Here is a 15,039-nt window from a genome sequence, read left to right on the forward strand (position 1 = left end):
TGATGAGTTCATGTGCATAAGTTCAAGACTTCTTTTGTTTGCACACTTTACGCTTGTTGAATATCATCACACGGTCCTCACCTCTAAAGCAAAGCTCCAAGAAATCTATCAAATATCATGCATTTACGCATCGACAAACTAGGAGCTCACCCAGATTTTTCTGTTACGATCTGCGCCATCCAGCTGTGGATTCTGGGGGGGGGGGGGGGGCAAAAAGTGATGGACCCAAAATTTTCAGGAAAACGTCTCGATGGCCTTCTCACAGCGGTCGTTTCCACTTGTTCCGTGCCCTCCACAGCACGGTTTCGCGCCCGCATCTCGCTTGTCGTGGCGGCAAGTCCAGCCGTCTAAAAGGTATCATCACCGCCTACCTGCCCCCTTTTTACCGGAAGGTTTCCGCCTGAAATACACGTCGCGGTTTTCACCAAACAATATCGAGCGTCTTAACCCGATGTCACACTGCCCTATTTGCGTGTGTCACATAGAAGCGCAGTATGATTTCGGTGCAGGCCACTGACAGCTGCCTTAGGCCGATTTACAAACACGATGAGGTTAACACAGCAGAAATACTCGGCTCCACTCGTCCTATATGATATTGAGCCATCACAAGGGTGACCTATTTACATTCAACAGCAATATTAGCTCGACAACCAGCCATATATGGTCGTAAGACGCTGAACTCGTAGCTCGATACGGTTATCAGGTGCATGTCACTGGCTTCGTTCAATTTGCACCCGAAATGTCCGGACCTTCAGTGACAATGGATGGGTGGACAGGGCTGTCTTCTGCCGGGAACTAAACTGGTTCAGTGGAAGGGTTTTGGAATAATTTTTGATACTGAAAGGGAATGGAACATGATATGATTCAACAGTGTGTTTTATGTGAAAAATCCTGTGAAAGGGAAGCGTAAATTACAGCATCAAATCCTTGGTGTTTTATAGTTTTTGGTGCTCATCACGCTATCACGAAGTTACTATATTTTAATGTAATTTGTTTCAGTGTAATGACCTGAACTATGAAGAGTAAACACATTTTTTGTCATGCCTATGATAAAACGTTCATGCCAACTTAAAATGCATGCCTTCATTTACCGGAACATCTCTCACTGACACATAAGTTCCAGCCTTTAAATTTAATTTTCACTCCTCTATTGGCTTTCTGTGGTGAAGTTTTGCACCCGCACCCTAGCTCAAATGTGATTGTAACCAACAGCTGTGACATCGTCTCATTAGTACCTCTGGACACGTTGAGGCCCCATAACCCAGCATTAGAACTTTGATGCGTGATTTTTCCTCAAATATCTACACATCGCGCTTTGGACTTACCAAAGCCTGTAGTTGCACCGGAGCGTTTGGGGTGACGCGGAAGTACAGATGACATCATTAACTTTATTTCAGGCCTCATCTCTGGTGTCAACACGACGCCTTGGTCGGTAATTTCTCGGGCCACCGTCATGTGATAGTTGGTCCTGGGGAAGACCCGAGGTTGTTCGATCTAAAGCTATGTATGCATCACATCCTTGAAAGCATTCGGTGGCCCCAAGCTTCGAACCAATGGTCTCTTCGATGCCCTCGCTGAGATGCGTGTTAACAGGGAACGGAGCCAGCTGGCCATCAGCTGTCGTATCTACCGTGGTAACCATGGCGACATCGCTGCTCCGGAAGGCAAGCCACCATTTCAGCGTCATTCAGGCGCTCAAGAACGACGGCACCGCTGACATGCTAAAATGACCAAGGAAGCTTCATGGTCTCTGTGAATTAAGTGCATTGTGATACACAACTGAAAAACGCAGTGCGCGGACAGCTCACGCCATGTAAAACAAAGGTCTTGCGGTTAAAACACACGACGAGTCGTCCAAATCCAGAAAGAAACAAGGATCAAAAATACCTGACAGGTGCGCAATACAAGCGACAGAGTCGAAACCACTGTAAACTTCTACAAGTGTACGGTCCACCAAAAATATTCCCGAGTTCTGCGAGCCATTGAAGCCAACTGCCAGCTGCTCAGGTTTAGCACGTGATCTGCGGATCCAGTATCTGTTCAGGGTCGCTAGGTTCAGCACGTGATCTACGGATCCAGTATCTTTTCAGGGTCGCCAGGTTCAGCACGTAATCTACGGATCCAGTATCTGTTCAGGGTTACCAGGTTCAGCACGTGATCTACAGATCCAGTATCTGTTCAGGGTCGCCAGGTTCAGCACGTGATCTACGGATCCAGTATCTGTTCAGGGTCACCAGACTCCCGAGCAGAAAAGCATCATTGCACGCGAAAAACTCCAACAGCAAGCCGGCACGTGCTCTGCACCAGTATCACGTCCTCCAGCGCGCTGAAGTGCTGGCCGCAGCTGTCGGCGGTCAGCGGCGAGCACGTGTCCGGCAGCGGGCCACTACGACACGCTCGGCTGCTGGTGCTGCTGGTGCTGCTGGGCAGGAGACGGACAGCTCGCGCAAGACTTCCTTTCAATGTTCGGCTTCGAACCCCGGCTTCACTGTAATGCTGCTATTGCAAGTTGCAGAGCGATCTTCATGGGCTGATGTCACGCTGTTTCTGTGTCCGTTCCCCATCCCCATTTCCCCAAATATACCCCAAGTACGCATATGCTCATAGTGTCTTCCTCTCAAGGTGGTTAATTAGAGCGTTTTACTACGCTGCAAAGCCCGATCAGAGTAGATATTCTAAGATCAAAGTCCCATATATGGCTGATCGCTCCATTAAGGATTTTCGATATGAATGCAATCATTCTTACGTCCAACAAGTGTCTCCAAATTTGTTTCTGACCGGCCGGCAAACAAAACAACATGCATCGATTTTCGTCCCAGCAAATTTTTGGTCCCAATCAACATAACGAAACATCTTGTACGCGTGGGTGGGCCCGTTCGGTCCCACCAAGCTTTTATGAACGGAGCCCGAGAGAGGGACTAGGACCAGGGCCGCAGCACAGCGCTGCGATGCGGCACAGCCTACCCGCCAGTGGCCAAGGAATTGACGCTCGGTGCAAAAAACAAAACTGGCGGACTGAACACGCGTGGGATATGGTCGATCCAGAGACGGCAAAGGCGTGAAAAGTAGGGACAGCCGTCTCCATTTCCGAGCAGACTGAGAGAATATTTGCTAAGCATCGCATGAAAAGAAACGAGGTGAAATCCACGTTAGCAGCTCCTCGCCCCTGCGGACACGTCGTCTCCACTCAGCCCGGCCCTACCAACGCCACTGTAGTGGTTTCACACCTCATGCACAATAGTGTTGCGCTTTCAAAGATGTCTCACCCAGCACGCCAATATTCTTCGCGTTCTACAAGTATGCCACTTTCAAAATGCACAATCCACTCGCAGGAATGTAGTTTGGAGGGCGGAAAACCCCATCCTTCAACGTGGATGCCAAATCCTAGGTACAGCCCATTTTGGAGTACTTTAGTGGTTGATTAAGCCTTTTTTTCTGCTCAGCTTCCTCCATTTATTTTTGCGAAACTACACCCCCATGCAGTCGAGTGCAAACTAGAGGCATCTCACGAACCTCTAGTTTCGCTCGTTTTATGTTTCTGTCGTTCACATCGTTGTACACAGTTTCTCCCCCTTCCGTCAGAAATAAAAAAAAAAACAGCACCCACTAAGTATGTGCCGCGTGTCGATTGCCTGTCTTGACCTAGCTGCAGCATCCGTGAAAGTTCTCCGCACTAAGCGTCCAACGCCTTGTACGGCCTGTCGCTTTAGGGAATAAATATTACGTTGTCGAAGCTGAGAAACTTTTCATTTACACTCTACTGTACAAGTTTCTGTGATCTTTTTACAATGCCAACAGTCTGGGCCCCTAACACCTTTTATAGCGACAATTGTTTTAAATTTTAAGGACTTGTTTGCTTTGCATCCTGCCTCATAGCACGGCAGTTATGAACGCTGAATGCAAGGATGAAGTCTCGCAAAATGAAATGGAGGGGAGGGGTAAACAGTGAAAAATGGTCAAACCTACCCACAAAGTACAGCAACAAATGGTTCTTTTCCCCGATTTTGCCCACTTTTTCTTTAGGCTGAGGAGGATGGAGTTGGGGGGGGGGGGGGGGGGGGGGGCTTGGGCCTGAGTTATGGCTATGAGAGGCTCTGGATAAAAAGTACACCCCTGATCATGCGACCATTCATAATCGATGCAGCCGAAAGCCCAGATCATCATTATGACCACCAGGAAAGCGACGCCATCTCATATTTGTAAAAGACTGGATTGATGAACCGGAACACTGCTGATACGTACCACAATTGCATGCAAAAAAGGTCAATTGAGCCCGACTGAGTACTCTCTGGCTCAACTATAGGGCTTCATTGATCTGAATTTTGGCCATCTACGTGAGTTACAACGCCCTTAGTTTGGGAAAATGGAGCCTACACGTTTCTATTTCATCTGTCTATTCGCGCTTGGCTTGGCTTCTGCAAACACCTTTGTCTGCCACCACTCACCAGTGATTTATGACACCGACTTTTGTTTATAAAGTTAGCCAGCCTACGTTGATAGTCTTTTATAGCCTTTGTACTATATATTCTATAGCGTGGTGGTATCTAAACATAGATATGTGCATGTATATATATATATATATATATATATATATATATATATATATATATATATATATGTGTGTGTGTGTGTGTGTGTGTGTGTGTGTGTGTGTGTGTGTGTGTGTGTGTGTGTGCTTCTGTATGTGTGTATTAGTAATTCGAGGAGAAACAGTCAGCAATTAATTTCACTCCCTGAAAAACGTATTCCTCCATCCACCATTGATGCGAACACGGCTTACGTGCATAGTTATTACCCTATATCGCTGCTGAAATCAGTTCTATGTAACGAGTCATTCAGATCTGACTCATGCCACGTTGAGCACGTCAGCCACCTCTGAATCATTATTTCGGCGTCCTCAGACCTGAATCTGGCCAGGTGCATCACAGGACCCAGCCTGTTATTTACCGTTGGTGGTAGCAGTGAAGGTGTAGGGACAGGTCTGGTTGTATTCATAGTTGGTAACGCCGCAATCAAATATCGGAGGAACTCGGAAATGCTCCAAGGTCGCGGAAGGCACGTGCCAGCAATGGAATTTTAAGCTTGGAGGTAAATAGTAGCTAATCTGGTAGCTCTTGTCGGGCAATCTGCTACCATATCCCTTGTGGTTGACAAATGCGTGTGATCAACACTATCAGCCTTGACAACCAAGGCCGGCGTAAAAGTGCGAGTTGCTGGCACTTTGCGTGAGACTCCAGGGGGTTCCCGCCGGGCAATTTGCGCTGATGGTGCTATTGGCTGTTGCCCATGAAACTGCTGTGATCACTTCAGGCACTGACGCCGAGCTGAAGTCAGGCCAAGAGTTGAGAGGGGAACGAAGAGGGTAGAGGCAGAGAAGGCGGGGCCTAATTTTTGTCACGTAAGAAGGAGGTAGGTGTGGCCGATTTTCTAGAAAGCAGTAACGTAAGCCTCACGAAGATTGCTGTATTGTATTTTAAGTTGTGTCACACCATAGATGTAAATAAGTTGTATAGGTGGAAGACAGCACTGACTACCTAGCTTGATAGTATGGTTGTAACAATTATGTCCGCGAAGCTTCTAATATTACCAGCTTTTCTATTGTCATTTATTTCTTGGGATTTTCTGGATGGCATGATCACGTACACTGGCACTTTTAACTTTACTGGCACCATTCACCCACACTGCTGTCTGGCTCACATCTACCTGCCATGGGTACCAATGTCTAACATCAGATTCATAGTGACAGAATAATGCTCAAAAGCTTGTAAACTTATCATACATATATTATGATTAAATATGCTTATGGTAATGCTAACAAAATGAACTTATCTGTGGCCTTTGCATGAAAGACAGCACAACCTCAAAATTGTAGAACTTGTCAGTAAAACATGTGCAGTGGAATCACCTATGCTTTAAACATGTGTGCATAAAATGTAACTGGCCAGATTTGGGAGCATCACAGGAATTACAAGTCTCTGCTCTCTGGTATGGTCATGTTAAGACATGGTTAGCCTGCAGCCTGGTTTATAATATGAAGATGGTGATCAAACACAGTGACAGTAATGACCCATCCAGGGGTCTGCGTCCGTGGCCACCTCCAGAATGATAGGTGGAATTGTGCCTGGTTGGTTTTAAGCAGGATCAGTTTTAATGTTGTGATGCTATTACCTGAACTGTTTTAACATTGAGGTTGGTGCCCTTGGCAACATTGGGATATTGCTGTTACAGAATGTTTGGATGTGCACTATAGCAGCAAATATTAGATGATGCTAATTGGATGAGTAACATGATGACCTATTGAGAGTAAAATGAGATTAATCTTATGATCTTAAGGGAATGAATATGCCCCAAAAATGTATATATATATATATATATATATATATATATATATATATATATATATATATATATATATATATATATATATATATATATATATGTATATATATATCTATATGTATATATATATATATATATATATATATATAATCTTTGTGGTTTTCTCAATATACACATCAAAGCAAACACTTGATCTAAATTGTGTTCCAAAATAATAGTATGGTGATCAAACATAGGAACAGTGGTTACCCATTTAGGAGCATGAATGCATCATCTTACCTTCACAGTAATAAGCAAAAGTATGCCTAGTTGGTCCTCAACAGGGTCAATTTTGATGTCACAGTGACATTGTGGAGAAGGTTTGGTCAAACTGTGGCAGCTGTCATGGGTGGTTGACCTCCATCTTGATGGTGACTTCTGTCTGCTTCTGCTCTGCAGCCATGGAGCCTGAAACAGTGTACAACCCAACCACCATCACCAGCCATGGCAACCGCAGCCACTACCTGGACAACATCAGCTATGCGTCGCTCAACCCCAAGCGGTGTGCCAATGTCGCCATTGGTCAGTTGGAGCTTATGTGCATCAGTTCATCATGTTTGGCATAGTCTGTTATCTCATTTAGGTTTTGGCAACCTGTTTGCAATGTGTTGGATGCCTTTAACATGCATGAAATGATTGGATATATCAAAAAGTCCCATTTAAGTGAAAAATGTAAGAAATTGTGACAATCTCTCTTAATTCACCTGATCTCTTCCTTTTTGTTGGGAGTGCCTTCTATGTCCTGTCATAATTATAGAACTATCTTACTTAGTAGGAAGCTAATAAGAGGACAGAGGCACATGATTCTCTTATGTGATGGATAACATATAAGTCCATGCTATTTTGGTCAATTAAAAAAGCACAGAATGAGGAACAATTCAAGTTTTTATGACATGTCAGGGTGGGGAGGATGTCTGAACACCATAAAGAATATGCTTAAATTTGTTGCTAGCCTCCGATGTGTATTGGTGGGCATGCATTTCCCTCTGCCCTCCACGTGACCTCCACTGACCTGCGCCGGTGTCCCCTGACCTCTGCTCTGACCTCTCCTCTGACCGTCTGGTCTGCTCCGACTGTCCGGTCTGCTCTGGCTGTTGGCTCTGACCATCTGGTCCGCTCTGACTGTTCACTCTGACTGTCCACTCTGACCATCCGCTCTAACCACCTGCTCCGACCGCCTGCTCCGGCCATTCAGCTCTGAGCGTCTGCTCTGACCTTCTGCCCTGACCGGCCACCCTGACCGTCCCCTCTGACCGTCTGCCCTGACTGTCTGCCCTGACCGTCTGCTCTGACCATCTGCTCTGACCATCTGCCCTGACCGTCTGCTCTGACCGTCCCCCCGACCGTCCGTTCTGACCGCCCGCTCTGACCGTCCGCTCTGACCATCCGCTCGGACCGTCCGCCCTGACCGTCCGCTCGGACCGTCCGCCCTGACCGTCCGCCCTGACCGTCCGCTCGGACCGTCCGCCCTGACCGTCCGCTCGGACCATCCGCTCTGACCGCCCGCTCTGACCATCCACTCTGACCGTCCGCCCTGACCGCCCGCCCTGACCGTCCGTTCTGACCGTCTTCTCTGACCGTCCGCTCTGACCGCCCGCTCTGACCGTCTTCTCTGACCGCCCGCCCTGACCATCTGCTCTGACCGTCCGCTCTGACCGTCTGCCCTGACCGTCCGCTCGGACCGTCCGCCCTGACCGTCCGCCCTGACCTCCCGCTCTGACCGTCCGCCCTGACCGTCCGCTCTGACCGTCTTCTCTGACCGACAGTGGTGGTGGGCGTCATGTGTGTCATGATCGGGCTGGCGCTGGTGCTGTACGGCAGCCTCTTCTACGTCAGCTTCGCGACGGCGCCCGAGGCCGAGACCAGCGCCCAGCGCGAGCGGCGCCTCTCCGAGCTGCACATGTACCAGGTGTTCGTGTGGGTGGGCGCGCCGCTGCTGGCCGCCGGCGTCCTCCTCTGGATCGCCTACCTGTACCGCACCGGCCGCTGCAAGTACTGCCCGCTCTGTCCGGGCGCGCGCAAACGGCGCCGCCTCCGCAAGAACTTCCAGACTCAGGTGCGGGCCGCCTGTGCGGTGACGAGGGGGACATGGGAGGGGGAGGGACGTGACAGGGGCTGAGGGTTGGGTTGTGGTTGAAGCTGGAGGGTGGCGGTTATAACCTGACCTAGATTAGGTCGCTCGTGGGTGACCCCAGATTGCGCTATTCTCGGCTGAATCTAGCCTATGGCATTTGCTGTCGAGCTCGGAACGTGAATTATAACTTGCACTTGATATTTGATGTAGGTGTTTTGTAGTGTCAGAACCTTTATCCCCATGCTTGCCACTCCGCTTTCCGCATGGTCCGTGCCTGCTGCTCAGCATGCCCTCTTTAGCCATGGCGTGGGGGGGGGGGGGGGGGCACCAGGTGATGTTGTTACGGAGGTTTGATTGCGTCATGTCGTCGCTGACGACCAATTCTAGACGTGACGTCCAGACGTGACGTGACGGACGTGACGTGACGGACGTGGCGACGCTGACGCGTCCTTGCGTCCCGTCTGCGCGCATCCCCCTGCAGCTGGATGACGTCATGAGAAGCGCTGTGCCCAGGGCCGTCTGACCGGGTTCAGATGTGCCCCCCCCCCCCCGTGTCCTCCTGACCTCTGACTGTGCCACGGCCGTGAGCCGTCCCCGCGCCCCGCCGCGTGCTGACGCCGGGCTCGGCTGCGACGTCGCCAGTGTCTGGAGGCGGGCAACTTGTCGTCCAGCTACGCCAGCCAGCCGGCCTCGGCGCTGCCGCAGCGGGAGGACGATCAGCTGATGAACCACAGTCTGGACGAGCCCACCGGGTGAGCCGCCCGCCGTGGGGAGGAGGGAGGGGGTGCCGCCGCCCAGGAGGGCGCGGGAGCTGGAAAGAGGCGTGATCTCTTTCGCATGTTTTAGTGGGTCGGGCAGGTGAGGAGGGCGACACTCGCCCGTTGTAGTGTCGTTACCTCTGAGTGCTGCGCCAGCTACTGACGCCTGGCGGAGTTTGGTGTGCAGATTTTGTGTAGTACGTAACTACTCGATAACCCTCTTAGACGCCACCTGATCTGCCGTTTTGTTTGGCCGATTTGTGCGTGCTCAGCGCGGGGTCTCGACGCATGGGGTGGCTGGCTGCGTGGCCGGCCCCAGCATCACGCGGTGCTTTTTGCCCCTGGTCGGGGCACAGTTTCGTCCCGTGGAATGTGAGAGGGCGGGGGGGGGGTCGCCTTGGCGTGGGGGGGGGGGGGTCATGCTGGTCCCAGCGGCCCCTCAGAGGTCGTGTGTGTCGGGTGGGTCGGCCGGTCGGAGCCACTCCCCGGCCAGGGCCGCCGGGACCGCCCGGACCGCCGGCGGCACTGTCTGACGCACGCCAGCCGGACGGGGAGTTACGTGTGGGAGAAGGAAAGGGGGAGGTGGAGATCTCGCGGGGTGATGACTGAAGGCCAGAGGACAGCTCTTCTCCAGTGGTGCGCCATGATAGAGTGGCACGGTCTGGAGCCGCTTGCTGTCGCGATAGCGTCCCAGCTGGGAGTGGAGGGAGCGGGGCGGGGGGAGGGGGGGGGGTACAGCGGGTAACGCCGGCACGTGTCGCCCCCGGGTTCGTAGGCCGTCCCACGGCACGGGCCGTGCGTCGTACCGGGCTGCTCAGGTGGAACTGCCCCGGGGATGCCGACGAAACTCTACCGCTCGATTCAGATGATTGATGCTATAACCAAGCCTGCCCCAGTTGCTCTCGGGTCGTCCGACTCACCAACCGGCTGTCGGGGGTCAGACCCGTGGCAGGCCCGTCTGACGCATGTGTTGAGAGTGCGCTCGGCCCGTCTAACGACGCATGCGGCGTGCGTTGGCGTGACCTTGACCCTGACCCGGACCCGGCCGCCAGTCTGGAGGACACGGACGCCATGTTGTCCAGCAGCACGCGTCCGATCCTTCGGCCCATGCAGACATCCATCTAGTGGGAGGTAGGTCAACTGGAGCTTTCGGCACCGGCCGCTTCGACTAAAGGGTAAGGTGATGGATATGTGTCATGTACGTGTGGTGTGTATTCTACTAGATTTTCGGTCGCCAATTTGCCTGCGATCGAGATCGGTGACAAGATCCACACGCATCCTTTACTTCTGTCTAGATCAGATAGGTTGGTGTTGTTAGGAACAGCCGGTATGCTGGCACCATTGATTTTGTTCCGAAGCAGAATCTCAAGCTTCCTTCCGCTAGTTCGCCACGGTGCTCTGGTGGAGTTTGTCCACGACGTTTCGCTCTGCAGGTGAATGAAAGTGTCCAAATGCTGTGCTAACCCGTTGATGTCAAGAGTTGGCGGCTGAGGCGTGACTGACGAGGACGTCGCTGTCCGGCCGCTCCAGCGTATCGTATCGTGCCCGATCTAACCCCACCCCGGCTAACCCCGCCCCGCCTGCCCCTACACCACTCTGCCCCGCCTGACCCTACCCCTCCTCGTCTGACCCCACCCCGCCCTGGGTGACCCCGCCCCACCGGACCCTACCCTGCCCCGGCTGACCCCGCCCCGCCTTCCCCCACACCACCCCGCCCCGCCTGGCCCCACCCCGCCCCGTCTAACGCCACCCCGCGCCGGCAGCCGGCCGCCGCGCCTGCTGCTGGACTCGGCGCCGCTGGCCAGCCAGGAGGACCTGTCGGCCCGCTCGGTCGAGACGCTCTTCCTGCCGGCGTCGCTGTGGCCGAGCTCAGTCTCGCTGCGCCGCCTTCCCAGCGACCTGAGCCTCTCGTCGGCCAGCCCGTCGCCGGAGCGGCGGCCGCCGCGGCGCGCCGCCTCCGGCACCAGCCTGCGGCCCTGCGCCGGCAGCGTGCGCAGCTATGCCAGTGCGCCTGCGCGCGGCTCGACCAGTGAGCGCGCCTCGCCGCGCCCCACTCCGTCCAGCACTCCGTCCCCGTGCCGCGCGAGCGGCGCTCGACCGCGGCCTCGTTCTCACGCCAGCGTGAGTTAGAGTGAGTGTGGTGAGTGTAAGAGCGAACTTGTGTGTCGTGCGTTTAAGGATGAGTGCTGGGTCGTGGTGCTTGACGCACGTTGCGCTCTCATGGTCGACGGCCCTGGGAAGCGCCATTTGACAGCTCTGATTGGTCGGAATTTCAGCACGGATGAAGTGATTGGTCAACAGCGGTTGGTTGTCCGACGATGATTGGTCAGTAGCGGTTGGTTGCCTTGCGATGATTGGTCAGTAGCGGTTGGTTGCCAGGCAGTGATTGGTCAGTAGCGGTTGGCTGCCTGGCGGTGATTGGTCAGTAGCGGTTGGTTGCCCGGCGGTGGTTGGCCAGGAGCGGTTGCTTGCCCGGTGGTAATTGGTCAGTGGCGGTGGGTCGCCCGGTGGGTTTATCGTTGTGGGCGTAATCTTGGAGCTGTTTTCTCTCGACGCTCACTTTGTACCGCGTCGTGCGACGCACTGAGCACCTCTCAGTTACGGGCAGCTGGGTTTTTCGCCCGCGATGACACCTGGCGGTCAATAATCTGCGGATCTGCATCATAGTCTAGTCTTTTTGGACAAAGCTGTTTTACACATTGTTAGTGCGGGCACGCATCCGACTTCCTGGATTGTGGAGTGCCTTCTCTACCGTACGATTACGCTGTTTCGCCTGTCGTGCGTCATTAATGATGCTGTTTTTGTGGTGTTGGGCACAGTTTTATCGTCGGCGATTGTACAACTGGTAACGTAGTGCTTTAGGTCTTGGCAGCTCTCGGTCAGTTTTGATCGATTAACTTGAGCTCTTGCTTTACGAATCAGCTTGAGTTGCGTCGTTTTTATGAGGTCTGATTTCTGTGGCACACATGGGCTCATATATGAGAATTGTGACGTCATTTGACGTTCGTTTGTTCCTGCACCACCGTCTGATCAGAGCGCTGAGGAGACGACGCCTGGTCGTCATATGACGTGAGTTATTTGTTGTGTGGCGTTCGGGCTGTGTGCTTTGACGAAAGAAATGTGAATAAAATGCTGGAATCAGTATGCACATCTGACAGCTGTCCGCTGGACATACGGCTGGAGAGCCCTGACCTGTGAGTCCGCTTCCTTCGTCGCCCCCTCCGAGGTGCCGACGCGCGCTGCGTCAAGCAGGTCCTCCAGGGCCGCATTCCTCATTGGCAAAGTACCTGCTTGCATTGCTACCTGTGACGCCGCAAGTACGTTCGTCATACGTGAGCGACTATCCTCCAGGCCGTAGGAGCTGTTGTGACGCATGTACCTCCGATAGCGTACGTTGCAACTTGCTGACAGCTGTTGGTAATGGGCAACGCGGTCCAGGTAGGCCATGCCGATCATCAGCCCTGAGCTCGGCAGCGTTCCCAGATGCTCCGCACACGGTTAACACCACTGGCAGAGAGGCAGGCACCAGACCTGAACGCATCAACGTCGCCCCGAAATTCTGTGCGCGGTTGGCTCCGCTGGGAGAGAGGAAGGCGCCATTTCCGGGGAATTGGTGACGCCTGCGCGCCCAGCGGGTCTTTGCTGAGCGCACCCCTAGACCGTAGAATCAAGCTGCGTGGTCAGAGGGCCGCTTCAGCGTCTGGTCTGCTTCAGGTCCGCCGCTTCAGCGTCTGCCAGTCTCATGATTCTGTTCCTACAGCACACGCCCTGCAGTGGGCCAGCGCTCTCGGTGATTACTGCAGCCTTCCGCAGCTCCAAATCGAACAAATCTTGGAATGCATGCTATGTATTCGGCGATAGTCCATCACGAAACACAGCCTACGCACATCAAGTTTCACATGAACGCACGACAGCAGCACAGTTGAATCATGCCTCAACGCTGATTGCCCTGAAGGGAATTAACAAATATAGGCAGATGTCCATAACAACGGGCCATCTCAGACGACGGATGAATAATCAACAAAAAACATCGCCGCGCCAGAACAGGTGCACACGTGGAGCTGTCGCTGCCCAACATATTCGGGCGGGTGGCTGATGACCACGGCGGCTGATGGGTGAGCCATCTGGCGCTCACTTGCTGTTCGGCCAAGTATCTGGACGGACTCGGCTTCTGCCGTTAAGTCTCAGTTTTTGGATCGTTAGAGTCGCTCGCGCCGTTGGAGTTCTTGGCAACCGTGGTCGGAGAGCCCTGGGCTTCCCGCTGCTTCTTGCCCTCTTCCGTAGCTAGAGGTGGCTCTTTTTGATCCTGGTCGTCATCAGGGACACCATTTCTTTTCTCTTGGCTCTTGTCTTGGTCTTGAACTTCTGACGGTTTTTCTTTGTCCTTATTTTCAACAGACACTCCTGTTGACTTGTTCTGGTCCTTGTCTTCATCAGGAACTTTTGGTGTTCCTTGGTTTTCGCCCTTAATGGGAGCTTCTGGCTGCTTGTCCTGGTTCTTTTTATCGGAAGCGTCAGATGGCTTTATGTTTACCCCAGGCACTTCAGGAGCTCCAGGAAGCCTCTTCTGGCCCTCAGTGTCATTGGGAACACCTGACGATTTCCTCTGGTCTTTTTCGTCATCGGGAACTCCAGGTTTCATTTGGTCTTTGGCCCCATTGAAAAGTTCAGGTTTCGTTTGGTCCTTAGTCCCATTGGAAAGTTCAGGTTTCGTTTGGTCCTTTGTCCCATCGGAAACACCCGCGGGTTTCTTCGGGTATGTGCCGTCATCAGAAACCAGGGACTTCGTTTGGTCCGTGCCCTCATCTGGCACTCCTGAAGGTTTCTTCCCATCCTTGTCCTCACCAGGCTTCTTCCGGTCCTCATCCTCGTCACCAGTTCCGGCCGGCAGCTTTTCCCGGTTGTGATCTTCGTCAGCCAGTCCCCCCACCGCCCTCCGGTCCTCGCCGCCGTCCGGGCCCGTCGGCGCGCTTCGCCTCCTCCTCACCCTCCGGCACCGGCTGCTCGTCTGGCACGTCCACCGACAGGCCGCCTGCCCCGACCCCGGCCGGCTCGCCAGCGGCCGTCTCGCCGCCGTCCTGGCGCGTGGGCGTGCTGAAGTTCTCACCGCCAGGCCAGTCCTCCGCGCGGAGCTCCCGACGGCAGGCGGCGCAGAGCGGCGGGGCGCCCGGCTCGTCCGCGGCGCCGGCGCTGGTCGCCAGGCCCGGCGCGCTGCTGCTGCTGCTGTCCAGCTCGCTCTCGGCCGGCGTCGGCGTTGTGACAGTGTCCCACTCGCGCTTGTACAGGTGCAGGTAGACGAGCGAGTAGACCGCGTAGCCGAGCACGTGGTAGAGCATGCTGGTCTCGAGCGACCAGGCGAGGCGACCGGTGGAGGGGAACTGAGCCACGCTCCACAAGTTCCAGACGTCGAACGACCAGTGCAGGAGCGCGAGTCTCTCCATCGCTGAACAGGCCGGCAGCCGCATGGCGAACACGTTCAGCAGCAGGAAGAGCAGCTTGAGCAGCAGGCAGGTGGCCAGCGTGGCCGCCCGCACGTCCCGCGCGATGTCCGCTAGCGGCGTCGGCAGCAGGCTCGCGAACTCGAAGTCCTCCTCCGGCAGGTCTGCGCACGACATGGCGTCCCGGGGGTCCAGCGCGTCCGTGGCGGCAGCAGCAGCAGCGACGCGGCGACAGGGGAGGGAGCGCCGCAACGGTGACCGCAGCAGCCTCGGGGGCTGTTGGAGCTGGAGCAGGAGCTGATAGGACGAAGCCTCAGGTCCGGTAGCTGGTGACAGCAAGCCTCAGGTCCGTTAGCTGGGGACGAACAAGCCTCAGGTCCGGTAGCAGGTG

The 15,039-nt window shown here is 53.9% G+C and overlaps 1 protein-coding gene across 3 annotated transcripts; it reads left to right on the forward strand.

Moving 5' to 3' along the window:
- The first annotated feature begins 5,189 nt into the window (after nucleotides 1-5,189).
- LOC119114295 (uncharacterized) lies at nucleotides 5,190-12,352 on the forward strand. Of its 3 annotated transcripts, XM_037238493.1 has the most exons (6): nucleotides 5,190-5,409; nucleotides 6,778-6,900; nucleotides 8,145-8,434; nucleotides 9,095-9,204; nucleotides 10,263-10,341; nucleotides 10,974-11,058. In XM_037238493.1, the coding sequence occupies exons 2-5, from the start codon at nucleotides 6,780-6,782 to the stop codon at nucleotides 10,333-10,335; spliced, it is 594 nt and encodes a 197-aa protein (XP_037094388.1). In that variant the 5' UTR covers nucleotides 5,190-5,409; nucleotides 6,778-6,779; the 3' UTR covers nucleotides 10,336-10,341; nucleotides 10,974-11,058. The 3 variants fall into 3 exon arrangements, with proteins under 3 accessions (XP_037094388.1, XP_037094386.1, XP_037094387.1); XM_037238491.1 differs by lacking the exon at nucleotides 10,263-10,341 and having other exon boundaries at nucleotides 10,974-12,352; XM_037238492.1 differs by lacking the exon at nucleotides 10,263-10,341 and having other exon boundaries at nucleotides 5,190-5,398; nucleotides 10,974-12,352.
- The last annotated feature ends 2,687 nt before the right edge of the window (nucleotides 12,353-15,039 follow it).

Source organism: Pollicipes pollicipes, unplaced genomic scaffold (assembly GCF_011947565.3).
Source record: "Pollicipes pollicipes isolate AB1234 unplaced genomic scaffold, Ppol_2.1 Scaffold_7262;HRSCAF=8765_pilon_pilon_pilon, whole genome shotgun sequence".
Classification (NCBI taxonomy): Eukaryota; Metazoa; Arthropoda; class Thecostraca; order Pollicipedomorpha; family Pollicipedidae; genus Pollicipes; species Pollicipes pollicipes.